This window comes from Euphorbia lathyris, chromosome 3, assembly GCF_963576675.1.
Source record: "Euphorbia lathyris chromosome 3, ddEupLath1.1, whole genome shotgun sequence".
NCBI lineage: Eukaryota > Viridiplantae > Streptophyta > Magnoliopsida > Malpighiales > Euphorbiaceae > Euphorbia > Euphorbia lathyris.
In genome coordinates this window covers 92,468,495-92,488,346 of record NC_088912.1, presented here as the reverse complement: position 1 = coordinate 92,488,346, position 19,852 = coordinate 92,468,495, and the positions used below count along the sequence as shown (strand labels likewise).

The window sequence follows — 19,852 nt, the reverse complement described above, 5'->3', positions numbered from 1 at the left end:
ACTAGGATTATTGCCTAATTTAGAGGACAGTAAGTCATTCCTAGGAAAATATTTAGCTTTGAACATTCTGCTTACTATAGTATTTGGGAACTTTAGCAATTTCCAACTCTGTTTACCTAACATTGCCAAATTAAACACATGCAAATCCTTAAAACCCATCCCACCTGAATCTTTTGGCATACATAGTTTACCCCAATCAAACCAATGAATGTTTTTCCTCCCCTCAGGCTTCAAGCCCCACCAAAAGGAATTCATTAATTTTTGCAATTCATCACAGATAGATAAGGGTAATAGAAACGTACTCATATAGAAGGTTGGCAATGCCTGAGCCACTGACTTTAGTAATACCTCTTTCCCCGCCTGGGAAAGGAATTTAAGGCCCCACGCACCAAACTTCTTTCGCAACCTGTCAACCAGAAAGGTGAAGATCCGACGTTTGGACCGACCAATAAGAGAAGGCAACCCCAGATAACGTCCCGTGTCTAGAGGACTGCACACCCCCAAAATCGTTTTGATCTCGTTTCTCACTCCCTCTGGCGCATTTGGGCTGAAGAAAATACCTGATTTGTTCAGATTCACAGCCTGCCCTGACGCCACTTCATACTCTGACGAGATATCCATCACCTTTCTAGCCTCAGTTGCCGAAGCCCCAAAGAATAAGAAGCTGTCATCTGTAAAGAAGAGGTGTGTAATTTCCGGTGCCCTACTGCAAATCCGACAACCTGAGAAAAGCCCTTCACCCTCGGCTTTCCTTAATAGTTTAGATAAGACTTCAGCACACAGGATAAACAGGTAAGGTGACAATGGATCTCCTTGTCTTAACCCCCTTCCTGGGGTGATCTGATCAGAACAATCCCCATTCACTGCAACTTTATACTTCACTGTTGTGATGCATAACATCATCCAACGGATCCAGATTTCATGGAAGCCCATCCGAGTCATCACCTCTTTCAGAAATTCCCAATCAACCCTATCATAAGCCTTGCTAATATCAATCTTTAGGGCAGCCTGTGCATTCTTCCCTCTATTCAATCTTTTCATGAAATGTATACTCTCAAAGGCCACTTGGACATTGTCAATTATGGATCTGCCTGGGACAAAAAGCAGATTGAGTATCTCTAATAATTTGAGGAAGAATCTTTCTCAGGCGGTTAGCTAAGGCTTTGGCAATTATCTTGTAAGTGACATTGCACAGAGAAATAGGGCGAAAATCCTTAAGCATTTGAGGGTTGTCAATCTTTGGTATAAGGACAATTGTGGTATCATTAATCCCATTTGGAAATTCTCCATCCAGGAGCCATTTTCCACAAGCAGCACCCAATTCCACTCCCAATGTATCCCAAAATGCTTGAAAGAAGCCAGGGTTTAGCCCATCAGGACCAGGGGATTTGTTAGGGCTCATTGAAAAGAGGGCTTGTTTGAATTCCTCCAATTCAAAGGGAGCCGTAAGAAGATCGTTAGTTGGAGCATCAATGAGTGTGTCAACTACCTGAACCATTCCACCTCTGACCAGATTTGAAGCCGAGAAGATGGTCTGAAAATAATTCTACGTAAGACCCAACATCGCAGCCTGCCCCTCGGCTACTCCCCCCAACTCATCAATCAATGATGCAATAGAATTCTGTTGTCTTCTTGCTTTAACACTGGCGTGAAAGAATTGTGTGTTTCTATCTCCATCTGTCAGCCAGAAAGCCTTAGCCCTCTGTCTCCAGTATCTTTCTTCAGCTTCCAGGGTGTCATTAAGTTTTCTCTTGGCAAGGAAGTATAAAGCAATAGAATCCCTGTCACTTCTACCATGTAAATTCTCCATTTGGGTCCTCCATTTTCTGATCTGACTTTTGAACCTCGTATTAAAACCCTTACCCCATTCTGCCATTTTCTGTACACAGCCCTTCAGTTTCTCTTGCATCGGTTTATTACCCTGCCCTCTCCAATGTCTTGAAACCAATACCTTAAACTCCTGCTCCTTAAGCCACGATTCCTCAAAGAAGAATCTGTTGACTTTACTTCTGCTTATCTCCCTTTCCAAGTTGAGTGTAAGCGGAAGATGATCCGAATAACCCGACATACAAGATTTGAGGCGATAATTTTCGAATCGATTCAGCCACTCTGCCGAAGCGAATGCCCTGTCAAGTTTTTCTCTCACCCACATCTCAGATCCCCTACCTCTTTCCCAAGTAAACGAATTACCATTCAGCTCCAGCTCACATAAACCACACTCCTCAACTGCTTTGGCAAAATCCTGCATTAAATAGGTAGGGTAAATAGCTCCCCCTACCTTTTCAGAGGTGTTTAAAATACAGTTGAAATCTCCTATCACCACCCACGGTATTGAGGATTCCCTTGCCAGTCTCCCCAATAATTCCCAAGACTCTCCATGCCTTCTACGATCGGCCAACCCATAGAAGCCTATAAGTCTCCAATCTCCCCGGGCCGTATCAGTAATACTAGCCTCAATGTGATGTTCAGAAAAGCTTTTGACCACCACCTGGACACCTGCTTTCCATAACAATGCTAACCCTCCACTTCTGCCTCTTTTGCAAACATGGAATGCTCCCTCAAACTTCAACTGCTGTTTTATTAAATTTAAACGCTGATCTTCTACAAGTGTTTCCATTAAAAATACAATAGCGGGTTTTTGTGAAGAAACTAACTCCTTCAAGGAACGAACTGCCCGATGGTTTCCCAGGCCACGACAGTTCCAACTTAAACAACTCATTTCCCCCGGCGGCGCTGTGCACTAGGGCTCACCGATTCATTTACTGTAGAGATCCCCTTATCCTTTCCCGGAACAGAGACTCCCTCCCCCTGCATACTCTCCCCGCCCTTCTCCCCCTCATGGCCATGTTCCTCCCTTCTCCTCTTTCTAATGTCATTTATCTCCATCTCAGTGTCCTCAGAAACACCTGTTTTTCTCCCTCCCTCACCCCCTATCCCCCTTCCATCAGTTTCTATTGGTAACATTAGATATGGCCCTGAAACTGGGAAAATCAAAACCTCCCTCTCCCCTACCCCAACTTGTTTATTTGGCCCCCTCTCCCCTCTTCCTCTCCCCATATTAGTTATATCCCTCAAAGCTCCCATCCCTCTTCCCCTTCCTCCTCCCATCCCCCTCGGGCTCCCTCCAATCATACTACTCCCAGTGTTATCCCTTAGCCATTTTGCCCCACTTTGATCACCTCCTCTCCTTATTGGAGCCTTTAGCCACTCCCACCACTCTCTCTGAATCTCCACCCCCTGCAGGTTGAACACTTTTTCACAGAAGCGTTCCGTGTGGCCTAGGCAGCCACAAACATAACAGAAAATTCCCAAACGTTCATATTTGAAAGTTGTTAGAGCCCAAACATTTCCTGTACTCTTTAGTTTTTTAAACCTTTTCAGCGGCCTTTCGCTATCTAAGCTGACTCTGATACGCATAAATTGCTTATGAATACCGATGTTATTGTTTTCATCATACTCCTCAAAAACTCCAAGAAAATTCCCTAGTTGTTTACCAACTAATTCAGACATTGTCCCCACAGTTAAACCATAAATTTGGACCCATATAGAATAATTCAATAAAGGCACATCATCCACATGGACTCCAAATTTCCAGGTATTCATAATCAAAACATAATTGTCAAAGCTCCAGGGACCCCCGGCAATCACTCTGTCCCTATCAATCGGGTGAAAAAACTCAAACGAATATAGATTAGGGCTTACCTCTTGAATTTCAACGTCTCTAACCAGTCTCCATAATACTGCCAAACGGTTTCTCATGCTCAAGAAGTTGAGTGGTCTATCCGCTGCAAACCGGCCCAAGAAGCGAAGACCCGAGTCCACCACTACCTCTACTATTGGCGGCGCTACCAGCTCAAGGTGCCCCCCTTCTTCTCCTTCAATCCTCAGGCCCTCCATTTCCCTCTCCATCTCAATACGAACCAGATACCTTCCCTCAATTGGATAAAGGCCCTCAAATTACAGAACTGCACAACCGCCCTTCTAGGCCAAATCAAGAACGCAAAAACCACAACTCACCCACTTGGAATAAACAAAGCCACTTACTCCGCCTCACCACCCACTCAATTACACTACCGCCCCTCAACAGGAGCAACCAGAACGCAACCAGAAACGCAACCAGACTTTCAAAACCGAAAAACACAAACCACAGCAACCAACCACACCCAAATCACAAGGTCGAGAATCACAATCAAAACAGCAACAAGAAATCAAGCAGATAACAGCTACAAGGCATCAAGAACTCGAAAGAAAACTAAAGATAATCCGCATCGAACAAGAACTCACGACAAAAATCACAAACTACACTCAAATAGGGTTGAGACTACCTTCACCATCGGAGGGACAACTCTCACCGGCGGAGACGTGCGGTCGGCGGCGGCGCAGGTCCAGGCAGTCGGCGACGGTAGCAGTGGCTTAGTTCCTGGATCTGTTGCGGCGGCGCTTCTGCAGTTCCTGGTCGAGAGAGACGAACGCTTTGTTTTTTTTTCAGTAATTATTTTTTGTAAAAAATTAATTATCTTTTTTCATATAAATTTAATATGTAGATAAATAAGAAATTAATTTCTTCTTATTTATTTATTCATGTATAAAAGTTTATATAGAAAAAAAATAATTAAAACAAATATCATGTGTACATATCACATGTCAAAAATTGTGTAATATAAGAAGAATTAACAAATTGGTTAAATTTTCATCTAAAATTGACTAAATTTCACACATGAGAATACCACATAGGAAAATGTTAACACATGATACCACATGGGCCGAATAATTCTTTATACCAAAAATATATTACATAAACTCTCAAACAACGTTAATTTTTAATCTCCATTAGTAATACGAGATCACAGTTTGATTTCTTCCGTTGCAAAACACGTGAAACTAAAACATACAAGGTTCATAGACCCTTGAAACTTTAGGAAGTATAATTCATATTACATTACAGCAAACAAACAACAGCATCAAATCACTCTTTGTATTTGGTGTTCAATCTAATTCTGGTTATTCAACACAAATATTTATATTGGAAGAAGCACATTCTTGATATTGTTCTACTCTGGAATTTGAATAGTTGGCTTCCATTGATAAGAGGAGATTATCTCCTCTCTTCTGTCGCATGTTTAAGCTGTTTCGCTCGAAGCCAAGAATACAACGTGTCCAAGACGACCAAACTAATCTGCTCCGGAGACGTAACCACATTCTGCAAGAATTTTACATTCCTAAAGCCCCAAAGACTCCAAAGAGACATGAGGACTTTCCCCCAAGTATTCTGTGACAAGCTCACAACACAGGTAAGACAAAGTTGGCAAAGTTGTCCGGCGTGGAAGAAGCAGAAATAATTAAACTCAGCAGCCCCGTTGTCTGCCACACATATTTAGCAACCCGACATTCAAAAAACAAATGCCATGAGTCTTCAATGTCCCTACTGCAATAAATAAACACAAATTCTATCAACCTCCATTCCTCAATTAAATTGAACCTGGTAGGAATACAATTCTGAACAAGGGACTTCTGCTCTCCAAATCTCCGCCCGTCCCTGGAACATGAAATTGTTCTGTTGACTCCATTAACATAGCAAGGTTATACGCACCAGGTTGCTTTTTGGCCATCCATCTCCTGTTCTGCTGCTAATAAACCTTCACCTCCTGCCTACTGATTTCAGGTTGGTTCCATCTCCTGTTTGTTGGTAACAAGACGTGCAGATCAGAACATAAAGTAATTTGTGATAGCAACTCTCCTTTAGTTGTCTAAATGCACTTAGTGGTTATTTTAGGTAATTTACAGGTTTAGTTGATTAGAAACATGGTTTTGTTTAAGTAATTTGTAATTAGAAACATGAATGCCAATACCTGAGATTAAAGTCTGAATGAAATATATCAGGAAATTTGATAGATATGATTTTGTTTAACATCTAAACATAGAATCTACTTAAACATCTAATCTTTTGTGCACAAACTATCAAATAATTGACAGTTTGTACCTCCAGTTTTCTACAAAAATTACCATCCAATCAGCAGTATGTTTTCCTTTAATCTTGCTGAAGGTATAACTATGGAAGGGAGAGTTTTAAATCAGTCCCCAAAATATATCCATTCAATTCAATATTGATAGTATTTGAAAGACAAAACCATAATTAGTAAAGTTAAGAACTATTAATCTATTTTCATTGCAAAGGAAAACTTACTTTTTCTCCATCGAGCACAGAGCTTTTGGCTTCCTTGCTACCAGGATAAAAATCCAACAAACCAGGGACTTCATCTAAGAATTGATCAATATATTTCTCCAGAAATTTCTTCTCACTTATCACTAAGATCTCTAACTTCTTAGACCCTTTTATCAGCTTCTTTGACTCCAAAACCTTCAAAACATGATACCTTGGACGAACTCTTCTTTCAATCGAATACCCAAGTAGATTGGGATTTACAATTATAGTTTGAGGCTCCAACTTCATAGTATTAAAGTAGAAACCCAAAGTCTTCCTAGTGTTCTCCTCAGATAAAGCTAAACATTGTGGATGTCGCTTGAAAGCTTTTAGAACATCCTCCTCACTAAATCCCAGACTCTTCATCACCTCAATTTTCTTATTCCAAGTTGACTCACTCATTTGTAACATCACTCTAAAAGCTTGTATGAACATTTTATCAGTAGTTTCAAAACCCAGATTTTTAACAGAATTCACAACATTAATCAACCTTTCAGGATAATGGAGTATAAATCTTGGATGCAGAAGTAGTAACCTCTCCACAACATGAGCAGGCACTCCTCCCTCTTTCACTAAAACATCAACATTTGGTTGCAATAGAATCTTCATATTGTGAGTCAATAACCATGATCCACGCTTAACAACAGTTAGAAATTTCTCATCACTATCTAAAAACAACCTCAAACACTCGACAGACGGTTTGATTTGAGAAACTAAAGAGGCTCTGGTAATATTCGGATTCGACAAAATGAGATGAGGAAGCGTCTCACCTTCAAAGCCAATTTTGACGAGGTACTCAAATTTGGGTTTGAGATTGTCATGAATTCTGCAATTGAGAACTTGAGGGCGTTTAACGATCAATTGGGCGACATGGGTGTCGCTGAAATGATGAGATTTAAAGAGTTGGAGTACAGCTTGACGGATTTGTGGAGTCTTGTCGTTGAGCTGAAACTTCTTGGAGACAGATAGAGCCGATTTTAATGAAAGCCCACATGAATTGACGAGGAATTCGACAGTAAACGATGACGAAGAAGTTTCAATGGTGGGTAATGGTGGAACGGAAGCATGAAGAAAACGTAATCGAATGTGAGGAGGGAAGATGATATTTCTAATGAAATTGGTAGCCATTTTTGGAAGTTAATATGCGAATTCAGAAGGGGGAGAACTGAGACTGAATGAGAATCCGTAAATTAGGTCTCATATTGTATTCGATCTCAGAAAGGGGGAAATTGTACTTGAATTCTATTGTTAACAAAATATGAAATCTTTTTGTTTTTACTTATGCGAACAGTGCAGAATAAGAAATAAAATATTTATGTTTTATAATAATATCTGAAATTTGGTAATTTATTAGAAACATTCGGTTTTCCATATCAAATGGAGGACCTTCTATATATATTTTGACACGTGTAACATGGATACACATATATTATAAGAGGCTACACTATTTTAATTATTACGTGGGGTCACAATACACGTGTCCAAATGTGAATTGGAAGTCCTTTCCGAGTGACATGGAAGATCGAATGCTTAATATAAGAACTCCTGAAATTGATCCAACTTAACAACGTTAGAGGTAAAATTGCTCTTGACTGCTAATGTTATGGGTAAAATTGCACCATTTTAGATGTTAGGAATAAAATTGCTCCTAGCCGTAAAGGTTATGGGTATTTTTACACATTATCCTATTTTATTTTATAAAAAAGTGTTTGGGAGGAGTTTAATTTTCTAAGAACATCTATAAGAGAAAATTATAAGGAGCAACGGGTTCTCCATGTCAAATGTAAGATCTCTCGCATATATTTTGTCATGTGTAATATGGACTCACGCATATTATAAGAATGTCTATTGTTTTAAAACTTAAATGAGACCACAATACACGTATCCAAATGTGAATTGAGGGTCCTCCAAGTGACGTGGAAGATCCAATAATTAATACAAGAGGTCCTCCAACTATTGATAATTGTTCTTAATAATTTGAGAAGTAACTTAGACATTGCATCTCCAACTATTCTGATCATATTCACTCCTTATTTATTGTTTTATTATTAAAATTATTAATTATTTTTATATTTACCAATAGTCGAGTAAAGGTAAAGACTCTTCAATGATAAAATATTAATAAAAAAATGAAATAAAGAGATATGCTCTTTATGGCTGAAAAAAACTGAACTAAATGTTATTGAACTGAATTTAATTGAATGCTGCTGAATATTGAACTGAATTGAATTTAACTGAATACTCAACTTAATTGAATGGTACTGAACTTAACAATAATGATGATATTAGACTTTAAAATAATTTTAATGATAATATTATACATTAATAAGCTAATAATAATAATAATAATAATAATAATAATAATAATGGTTCTAATAATAATAGTAATAATAATAAATAAATATATTATTAAAAATAAAACTAATTTGAATATCAAATAAAAGCTCGGCACGATAGAAGCCTATGAAATTAAATAAAAATGGGTCTAATTTTAATTAAAAATACAAATTACATACAAACACAAATTTACATAAAGGGATAAGATACCAAAATAGGCCTAAGGTTTTTGAAAAAATATCAATTTAAGCTCCACGTACAAAATAGTGCAATCTTATCCCTAACATTTAAAAAATGGTACCAATTTAGGTCTTGAGAACGGATTAGACACGTCATTGATATTACTCCGTTAAGTTCTGATTTCTCCCTCCACGTACAATTGACAGAACATAACAGAGTAATATCAATAACGTGTCTCCACTAGTGCAAAAAGGGTCATTTGCATTGCTGCATTTGCATCGGCCCTTTTTAACACGCGATGCAAATAATGCATTTGCATTGGTCCTTTACTAGGGGCCGATGCAATTGTCGTTAGGTATAGTATTTGTGTCGGCCCCTAAGTAGGGACCGACGCAAATACATTTGTTATTTACATCGGCCCCTTATTACGGACCGATGCAAAAGCCCGTTTATCTATTTGCGTCGGCCTCTTAATAGAGGCCGATGCAAATACTTATGTTATTTGCATCAGCCTTTTGCTAAGGGGCGATGCAAAAGACCATTAATGTATTTGCATCGTCCCTCTTTATAGGACCGACGTAAATAGGGTTATCATTTGTATCAGCTGTTTTTTTAGGGCCGATGCAAATGAAAAATTACCTTTTTTAGAATTTGCTTAGTATTGATTTCACAAGGTCTTCTATCTAGTCTTCTTCTCGTCAAGGAGGAATTGTTGACAGCGCTTTCTAGACCCATTTACACTCCGACTTCGTTGGTGTTCTCTCCACCACACCCATTAATTTCTCATCAAGGTCTTGAATCTTCCTGCGACTCTTCTCTTCAGCACGCCTTGAATTTTCTGCAATCGATCACCTTTTTGTTTTGCGTTCAGTGCGTATCGTTTTCGATTTCAGAAGATTTTTTGGTTGCCTTCAGTCCTTCACCTAGGTTAGCTTTGTGGTTTTCGATTTCTGGCATTTAGATCGTTAATTTGACCCCAATCCTTCTTTCTAATTGCTTCAGCTGGTGCTTTCAGTGATGCGATCATGTACTGTTCAAAATATAATTTTAGTTAGGAACTAACCCTAGCAAACCAGAATAGGTTAATTTTTCTTTCATTTTGTTTTAATTATGTAATTTTCCATGGTCACTAGCAAACTTTACCTTGTCGTAGCATTGGAATTCTCCAATTCCTGAAAAGCTCCATGTTCCATTGCTTTCTGAATAAGCTGGGTATCTTAACTCTCCACAATGACCCATTCCCACTTGGATTCCCTGCAATCGAGTTGAGTTAGTTTCTTAAACTAAAAGACATAACATCTAGGCATATAAAAGAAAGAACCAGGGCTAATGCCAGCATGAGAGCCTTCTCCTGTGTGAGAAGCAGATGCCAGCATACCTTTCTCATGGTTGGAAATACGACTAGAATGTTGATTTTGTCACAATTTGAGTTGGAATAAGAGAAAGCGTAAGTATTTTTTATATTTAGTTGGATCAATTTGGCTAAGGTGGATATTTATGGATTTATGCATCCTATCCTCCAAGGCTCGCTATGAATCCCTTTAATCCTTCCAAAGTTGGCTATGCTCTATGATAGGAGAGTTGATCAACTTCTATTGAGCAATTTGGAAATCCTTGATTTGAGTCTGCATTTTCTCTAAGTACTCTGCAGTTGCCTCTCCTCTATCGTAAAACTGGCTAAAGCTTCCATATCGGCTTGAGCTTTCTTAGGTACGGTGTATGAAATTGCATTCGATGAATAATTAATTAAATTAGTACGTCAATTTATTATTTAGTGTTATTTATTTAATTGAGATAATTAAATTTAATCTAATCATAATTAATTGCATAGAATAAATATTATTGGTATTTATTTATGTAATTAGATTAGGATTGGATTAGTTTTATAATTAATCAATTAACCCTAAACTAATTAGGTTTAGAAATACACTATATATATAAATTAAAACACTAAAACCCTAATTCAACTAATACATCATATTCGGCCACCACAACACAATAGACAAATATTGTATTTCGGCCACCACTTTGAAGATAGTGGAATAGTTGGCAAATTTCATTATCTCTCCAGTTCTTCGGTTAGCACCGGTTCTAGCTCGATAGTTGTTCGTGCACCTGACTACGGAGATCTTACTACCTTGTGGATTCTTCAGCCGTCTCTAGAAGAGACAGTCCGGGTATGATCAAACTAAAGGGATTAAAATAAATTTTAAACCGCAATTCCGTTACGCTACAGTTGATTAACTGGCAATAATCCCTAACAAAAAATTCTTCTCACTTATCACTAAGATCTCTAACTTCTTAGATCCTTTTATCAGCTTCTTTGACTCCAAACCCATCTATGAATCTATGACTATGGAATTTTTTTGCAATAAAATGATCACTATGGTTTTCTATATTAGCAAAGCAAATGATTTTTAGAATTACTATTGAGTTAATCACGTGACATAAAAGATTTTCTTTTTCTATTAGTATTCTCTTATTGTCCTTCAAACAAAATATTCTCTTATTGCAATTTATTTATAAATAAAAGAAAAAATAGTGTACAAAAAGAGAAAATTCAAAAGATTAATAAAGATAAAACTCGTTGTTGGTTCTCGATCAATAAATGTTAGTAAAATTGACGAGTTAAAGTGATCTGGATTATATACTGAAATAGTGAAATAGCATACTTAGACACACAAAAAAGTGATTGAAGAATATCATCACATTTTAACAATATTACTAAACAATTACAGACATGTTTCCAACTTTTTGAAAACACCATGAGAATCTTCTCGATGTCGAACTTCATCCTACTTTTTTAATTCTGTCAAAAGCTTGGCAAATTTTTCATAGCTCTCGATGAACTTTTGGTAGTACCCTATCATATTCGGAAAAGAAAACAAAGACTTAGACAAATGCATTACTCATATAATAAGAATAAGGTCTAAATTTACCTCTAACATTTTTGGAAAGTGCATATATACCTCTAACATAATTGTAATAGGCCATGGAAATAGAGAGAAATCCATGAGATACCATATAGATTAAGAGCCTACATAAATATATTTTACTTGAGAACAATACACATATATATATACAAGTAGTAGCTCCTGATATTACTCTACAGTCAAGGAGACATACTGACCCTACCAGCAGCCTAAGCATGCCCTAACAACCCTTCAGCAGCCTTAGACATGTTATTCATTAATTACATTGACTTATACTCTAACAATTACATTGACTTATACTCTAACACTCCCCCTCAAGCTGAAACATGGATTTTAATCATGCCCAGCTTGCTATAGATACTTATAATATAATCTTAAGACAATACAACTCAAAACAATAAACTCAAGATACTTTGGAATATAAAAACATAATTCAGGAGATGCAACCTAGAAGAACACATCGAACAGGAGAGACACCAGAGGAACATCACACTTCGTAGGAAACAGACAAGCAAAACTCAGTCGAAGCAACACGTAAGAGGCTGCCAGCAATGTAATTGCATAAAAGGAGATTCACCGACAAACTAACCGGACAGACAGGTCGGAAACAGAGAGGTGATGACAGCAGAAGAGGAACAACGACAATCCATTGAGGTGAAATCAGACTCTGCTCACAAGGCAGACAGGAATGCTGAAAGAAACAGCCCAAAATTACAAACCCACAAATTATAATCACAAGGCAGAAAACAAATTCTGGAATCTTAATCCAAAAACCTAAGAGAGAAGCCGAAACAAGGCTCTGACCCCATGTAAGGAGGACTTTTTTTACAGCGACGACGACACATGATGGCCGGAATGTGAGGAAACGCCGATCGGAAGCGGAGAGGATGAACCAGAGGGGTGGTGAGATAGAAAGAGACCCAAGCTCTTGACAGAAATGGAACCCTGGGAAATACTAGCTAGAAAATATTAAACCCTGGGAAATACTACCCAGAAAATATTGAACCCTTGCAGAAACATAACTTTAGAAATACTTCACAACTCTGGAAATACTACCCAGAAAAAAGAATTCAGAAACCTTAGACCTTAAGCTCTGATACCATGTAGTAGACCATGTAATATACTAGAATACATGGGATACCATGTAGATTAAGAGCCTACATGAATATATTTTACTTGGGAACAATACAGAGATATATATACAAGTAGTAGCTCCTGATATTACTCCTACAGTCAAGGAGACATACTGACCCTACCAGCAGCCTAAGCATGCCCCAACAGCCTTAGGCATGTTATTCATTAATTACATTGGCTTATACTCTAACAATTACATTGACTTATACTCTAACAATAATAAATGGTAGAATTGTCCTCAACGTTTATAGTATGAGGTAATTTTGGACAGAGTCAGCCTTTGATTATTTGGAGTTAATAAATTCAACATATATGGATTAGGCTTAAAAAAATTGATGGTCTACTCAGGTTAAAACGACACCGTTTTGGCCTTAACTAAAACCTCAAAAAAAAATATATAGCGCTTTATTTGTTGATGATGCAATCAACTCCCCATGTATGAAAATACAAAGGTGAGATACAATCACTTATGTATAATTAGCCAATGGACAACTAACACCTAATCCCTAGACAAGATAATTACTTCCTCAAGAACTTATTAGTAGCTAAGGGCGGATTCATTCCATAACTAACGCATAGAAGGACTAATTGGAAGTAATTATCGGGGCGGATACATTCCACAACTAACACCTAGAAGGACTAATTGTTGAAAATCGAGACGGATTCTCGATTTCGGGTGTCTAGACTGTCCAGTCAGTTTTGTTTTGGGATAAATATAAATAACTGTAATCCTTAATATTTCCAATTTAAAACAATATGGCCCTAGATAACAATACATACAGCAATTTTAGACCTAGGAAATAGAATCCAAAAAATGACTTTTACCTGAACCAAAAGGCAAAAGTAAGAGGACACGGGGATGCCAACTCACGCTTGACCATCGAAAACCGCCCCTTATAAGAGTGATTAAGCGTGATTTCCTACCGTAATCTTAACTGTTGATCTAAATTAAAATATTAAGACAGATAATTAAATATAGAAAGACTAGAGAGGGATTAAGAGCAGTAACGTAAAGAAGAGTCTCTATGAAGTATGAACTTAACTTAGTGTTTTTGACATTTATGATTTAATATTATGTTTTTATGTGGTTTTGTTTTCTTTTTGTGGTTATAAATGTGTTTTTTTGGTTTATGCACTTTAACTAGTAAAAGATTATATTTCTCGAACCCTCAACCGTTTGGTCCAACAAGCTCTCATACCATGTCATGGAACCAATTGAACTAAAAGCTCAAGCTTATAGTTAAAGTCCAATTGTAGATCTTATATTAATCTCTGACACCTTCAACAACTACGGATGGGAAGCACTTCCATCCGTGGTAAACATAATTTGACCTGCAATATAGGTACAATCTGCAATTTTCATTATTGCTTCCGGGTTTTTCTCATTGGGAAGTGTTGGAGAATGTCAGAAGGAATGAAAAAGAGTGGCTATTTAAATGCCCGTTTGTTTCCATTTTCCGGAACTGCTTTTTGTCTTTCAATATTAAACAGGAGATAGAAAGTGTTTGGTAAAGTTCTGAAACAACTGCTTTTTGCAGAAAAAACAGCAAAAGCAGATAGGAACAGCTGAAACAAATGAGCCCAAACAAATGAGCCCTAAATTGTCCTAGGACATTTTAACCAAAAAGACTTCATAGCAATCACTCCTATGTTCTTTTATTGTTTATTGAAATGTGGATCATATATAAAAAGTGTTCGAATGTCACATTGGAGTGTATTTTCTATAGCCATCATTGAGTTCCACTCTATTACTACCTGCTTTTAGGAGTGACAATTTTTGACACGAAAACACGATTTACAAAGACAACTCGACTGACACGACAATATTGACACGAAATCATTTTTCTAGCATTTATAACATATAAAACCATATTGAACATATATATGAGATAACATGATTTTGACACGAAACACGAAATTACCACCTCTACATGCTTTTCTCTCTACTCTTAGATTAATAATAAAACTTTATATGCGTAACCGTTGATAGAGAATGATGAACTTTTCCGCCTCAAATGCAAGAAAAGATAAAGGAAAATCCATGCTTATCACTAATTTACCTGTGCTTATTACAGCAGTAGCTGATGCTGTCACAAACTTAGGGGAATACTTGAAGGATGAAGTATTGCTTCAACTTTTCAGCTCTTCTATTTGAAGGCTTTGGAAGTAATGCAAATTCAACTCCTCTCCTGCTTTGTCCGGTATCATTCAGGTCAGTGTAATAGCTTGTTGATTTACGCATTCTCTTCTGAATGTTGAGTTATTCAACACACATATTTCTGGTTACTCCCTTCCTTTCTGTTTCTCTGTTTCTCTGCTGTAACTTTTTATATATATATATAGCAACAATTGGTGTTCAAATCTAATTCTCGTTATTCAAATTCCCACATTTTTTAACTTGTTCTACACTAGAATTTGAATAGTTGGCTTCCATTGATAAGAGGATATTATCTCCTTTCCTCTCTAATATATCCACTAACTCCTTAACTAATGCCATTTATTCACTATAAAACACAAGTAATTTCTGACACCACAACAGGATAATTCAACTAACACAATATGGTTGATACAATTATCATTTTTCTTGTATTTATATCATATAACCCGAAATTGTCACCCCCTAGTCTCAACCCCATTACTTCGTACTAGATTCTTTGAGTAGTGCATATACCAAAATTTGTAATACTTATTTAAAGAGAAAGATACAGAATGAGTTATTTAAAGGGAAGACATTGTAATTCCATCATTGCCAGATTTCACAGTTAATGAAACTGGCATATACCAAAATTGTAATTCCATCATTTAAATTGAAAGATACAGAATGAGTTGTCTTCCTTTTCTAACAAACAGAGCAAATGAGAGAGACTTTTAGAGTACCTAAAACGAAGACATAGCAATTCTAATATCTAATATGGAAAGAGGTGTTCATACCATCATTCTGCACTTTGTCAGATTTCCCAGACAATACACTCACGTGATGAAATTTATCATACAATCAGCAGCATGTTTATAAGTAAGCAACTGAGAGTTTCAAACAGTTCCCAAAATAATATCCATTGAATTCAATACTAGTATCATGTGAAAGACAAATTAGCCCACCAAAACCATAATTAGTAAAGTTAAGACTATCCAAAGAACTATTTACCTATTTTAATTGCAGCGGAAAACTTACTTCTTCTCCATCGAGCATCAAGCTTTTGCCTTCCTTGATACCAAGATAGAACTCCAACAAACCAGGGACTTCATCTTTGAATTGATCAATATATTTGTCACAGAAATTCTTCTCACCTATCACTAAGATCCACATCTTGATCCCTTTTATCAGCTTCTTTGACTCCAAAACCTTCAAAACATGATACCTTGGACGAACTCTTTTTTCAATTGAATACCCAAGTAGTGCGGGATTTACAATTATAGTTTGAGGCTCCAACTTCATAGTATTAAAGTAGAAATGCAAAGTCTTCCTAATGTTGTCCTCAGAGCAAGCTAAACATTGTGGAAATCGCTTGAAAGCTTTTAGAATATCGTCCTCACTAAATCCCATACTCTTCATCACCTCAATTTTCTTCTTCCAAGTTGACTCACTCATTTGTAACATCACTCTAAAAGCTTGTATGAACATTGTATCAGTAGTTTCCAAGCCCAGATTTTTAACAGAATTCACAGCATTAATCAACCTTTCAGGATTTTGGAGTATAAATGTTGGATGCAAAAGTAGTAACCTCTCCACAACATGAGCAGGCACTCCTCCCTCTTTCACTAAAACATCAACATTTGGTTGCAATAGAATCTTCATATTGTGAGTCAATAACCATGATCCACGCTTAACAAAAGTTAGAAATTTCTCATCACTATCTAAAAACAACCTCAAGCACTCGACAGACGGTTTGATTTGAGAAGTTAAAGAGACCCTGGTAATATCCGTATTTGACAAAATGAGATGGGGAAGTAGCTCACCTTCAAAGCCAATTTTGACGAGGTACTCAAATTTGGGTTTGAGATTGTCATGAATTCTGCAATTGAGAACTTGAGGGCGTTTAACGATCAATTGGGCGACATGGGTGTCGCTGAAATGATGAGATTTAAAGAGTTCAAGTACAGCTTGAGGGATTTGTGGAGTCTTGTCGTTGAGCTGAAACTTCTTGGATACAGAAAGAGCAGATTTTAATGAAAGCCCACATGAATTGACGAGAAATTCGACAGTAAACGATGAGGAAGAAGTTTCAATGGTGGGTAATGGAGGAGGAACGGAAGAAATAGTTGCAGAAGAATGAAGAAAACGTAATCGAATGCGAGGAGGGAACATGACATTTCTAATGAAATTAGTAGCCATTGTTGCAAGGTAATGAGAATTCAGAAGTGGATCGAAAGGGGAGAACAGAGACTGAATGAGAATCGTATGGAATCCATAAATTAGGTCTCAGCCACTCTCCTACATGGGCTAATTACAAATCTAGCCCAATTAAGAACGGTCATTTACATATCTAACACATTTTGCTTCTATCTTATTAAATTAGACCATTTCATCCATTTTGGACAAAATTACCCTTGGTTCTATTGATCGATGGATCTTCTTCTTCTTCTTCTTCAGTTCTTCTTCTTCGATTTTTGATATTAATCGTTAGCGATTTTTGAAGTATTATGTTCAATTTCCCGTAAAAATTGTATGTTTTTAGCTTATACGCATGCTTTTCTCGCTGGTCTTGCCTCTTTCTTCATATGTAATGGTATTGTTTCAATTTTCTATATTTTCCACCATTTTCTTCCATTTTTCTCCATTGTTGTCGCATTTGTGACGATTTTTATCGCATTTCGTCATAAATGCGACAACAGTTGTCGTATTTCGTCGCAAATGCGACAACACTTGTCGCATGCGACAACTCTTATCGCATTTGCGACGAAATGCGACAACAATGGAGAAAAATTGTAGAAAATTAAACTATACCATTATAGATGAAGAAAGATACAAGACCAGCGAGAAAAGGAGACGTATATGCTAAAAACATACCATTTTTAAGAAAATTGAACATAATACTTAAAAAGTCTCAAAAATCGCTAACGATTGATATCAGAAATCAATCCATCGTTCAATAGAACTAAGTGTAATTTTGTCCAAAGTGGATGAAATGGTCTAATTTGGTAAAATGGAAGTAAAGTGGGTTAGATATGTAAATGACCCCTCTTAGTTGGGCTAGATTTGTAATTACCCCCTCCTACAAAGGGGCAAATCTTATTTGAATCAAGTTAAGGGAAAATTATAAAGGGAAAATTACAAAATTGGATTAAATGTGAGACCCATTTATATATTTAATCCTTTATGTTTCTGTGACTTTCCCAAAATATCATTAACCTTTCATCTTCCCCTTTCCGTTCCTACGCGAATGGTTTCTCTTCCCCAGATGATTTCGAGACCTTTGATCCTCCTATTTTCCTTTATACTTCGCGAAATCTACACATTTTCTCTTCATCACCATGTCTTTCTCTTCTTCCTCTCTTCATCTTTTGATTCTTCTGCTAGAAAACGAAGTCATGGTTCTTTCATCTTCATGCTTCTCTCGTGTTTTGGTTTTTTTCTTCTTGTGCGGATCGAAAAAATCGTTATTCTACGTTATTTTCATCGTTTTTCCCAGTTTATCATATGATTATTGACGATTTTAATAGTGAAAGGCAGGAAAAATGTAAGTATCTACTGTTTTCTCTTTGTTTTTTTCTCTCCAGAAAATCACTTCGCGTAATCTGGCTTCGCGAAGGTCTGCAAGGAGAAAGAGCCTGAAATGTGACGATTTGACTTTGCGAAAACGGATTACGTGAAGTATGCGAAGAGAAAAGTTCATGATTTTTCCCTTCGCAGACTTCGCGTAATCCGTTTTCGCGAAGTCAAATCGTCACATTTATCCTTGCAGACTTCGCGAAAACTTCTTTTCGTGAAGTAAAATCATCATCTTCCTTTCACATTTCTATTCGCATACTTCGCGAAGCCAAATAGTCTTTTTTTCTGCCTAACACGATTAAATTTTTCTGAAGGTGGTTGAATACATAACATCCGTTTCAGGAAGACGGTGTACCGAGATACAGAGGAGATGACTTTCCTTTTGATACAGGGAGAATTTTCCATGAAGATTGGTCACATTGACTTTGAAGTGAATGGTTAGGAGTTTATTGTGGCAATTTTGTTGTAGAGGAGTTGAGGTAAAACCTATGAAACATCCATCCCAAAAGGCCTTGACTTCCATTTCTCGTCCCAAAAGGTCTGAACTTCCAATACAGGGAGAAATTTCCATCAAGATTGGTCACATTGACTTTAAAATGATTTGTTAGGAGTTTATTGTGGCAATCTTGTTATAAATTTTGATAATATTATGGTTTTAATGTTGTTATTGTGGCAATCTTGTTGTAAATTTTGATATTAATGTTATGATTTTAATATTAGAATCTCTTGTTGTTATGCATTTTTTTTATTATATACCACTTCGCAAACTTTGTTAAAAACACGTCTTTTATCTTCGTAGACTTCGCATATTGCGAAATGTATGAATTAAAATCATGTAATGAACCAAACATTATCATCGCAGACTTCGCATATTGCGAAATCTGCGAATTAAAACGGGAGGAAGACAGACGAGACGTAAAATTACAAACATATTAAGGGTATTTTGGGAAAGTCACAGAAACATAGTCTAGATATGTAATATGTTGAGCAAATTGGTTAAATATGTAAATGGGTCTCCCATTTGATCAAATTTTGTAATTTTCCCAATTATAAATAAACAAGGGCTTAGTCAAATTTTAGTAGTCCCACTTGTTATAAAATAGGCAAAAAGCGCCTTTAATTTTTCATTTTTTTCGTTACTTCGTCTTTTATTTAGATACATTGAGTTTCTGATCTTTTATTTTCTGTCACATTAAACCCCTGAAGACAAATAAAAAAAATCAATTTGAACATAAAACTCGATTAACATAGTGTTATTCATTTCACGTGCATTCGAAATTTGTATTTTTTTTTACCGTTTAAAGTAGTGTTGGATGTGTAATGTAGCTATAGAAAAACTGTAAAAACCTTAATTTG

General features: G+C 36.7%; 2 protein-coding genes across 9 annotated transcripts; both read right to left on the bottom strand.

The window, feature by feature from the left end:
* Window positions 1–4,771: 4,771 nt before the first annotated feature.
* Window positions 4,772–7,433, bottom strand: LOC136224901 (transcription termination factor MTERF8, chloroplastic-like). Of its 3 annotated transcripts, none has more exons than XR_010686663.1 (3): window positions 6,185–7,433; window positions 5,480–5,676; window positions 4,772–5,361 (listed from the first exon to the last, which is right to left on the bottom strand). XR_010686663.1 is itself a non-coding variant. In XM_066013329.1 (2 exons), exons 1-2 carry the CDS (start codon window positions 7,328–7,330, stop codon window positions 5,659–5,661), a joined length of 1,164 nt encoding a protein of 387 aa, XP_065869401.1. In that variant the 5' UTR covers window positions 7,331–7,433; the 3' UTR covers window positions 4,772–5,658. The 3 variants fall into 3 exon arrangements, 1 of the variants encoding a protein (XP_065869401.1); XR_010686664.1 differs by having other exon boundaries at window positions 4,772–5,425; window positions 5,591–5,676; XM_066013329.1 differs by having other exon boundaries at window positions 4,772–5,676.
* Window positions 7,434–8,798: 1,365 nt separating this feature from the next.
* On the bottom strand, window positions 8,799–17,154 carry LOC136224084 (transcription termination factor MTERF9, chloroplastic-like). Of its 6 annotated transcripts, XM_066012328.1 has the most exons (4): window positions 15,959–17,154; window positions 14,847–15,109; window positions 9,863–9,973; window positions 8,799–9,749 (listed from the first exon to the last, which is right to left on the bottom strand). In XM_066012328.1, the coding sequence occupies exons 1-2, from the start codon at window positions 17,117–17,119 to the stop codon at window positions 15,047–15,049; spliced, it is 1,224 nt and encodes a 407-aa protein (XP_065868400.1). In that variant the 5' UTR covers window positions 17,120–17,154; the 3' UTR covers window positions 8,799–9,749; window positions 9,863–9,973; window positions 14,847–15,046. The 6 variants fall into 6 exon arrangements, with proteins under 6 accessions (XP_065868400.1, XP_065868402.1, XP_065868403.1 ...); XM_066012330.1 differs by lacking the exons at window positions 8,799–9,749; window positions 9,863–9,973 and adding an exon at window positions 11,262–11,582 and having other exon boundaries at window positions 15,932–17,154; XM_066012331.1 differs by lacking the exons at window positions 8,799–9,749; window positions 9,863–9,973 and adding an exon at window positions 11,262–11,582 and having other exon boundaries at window positions 14,847–15,034; window positions 15,932–17,154.
* Between the last annotated feature and the right edge of the window lie 2,698 nt (window positions 17,155–19,852).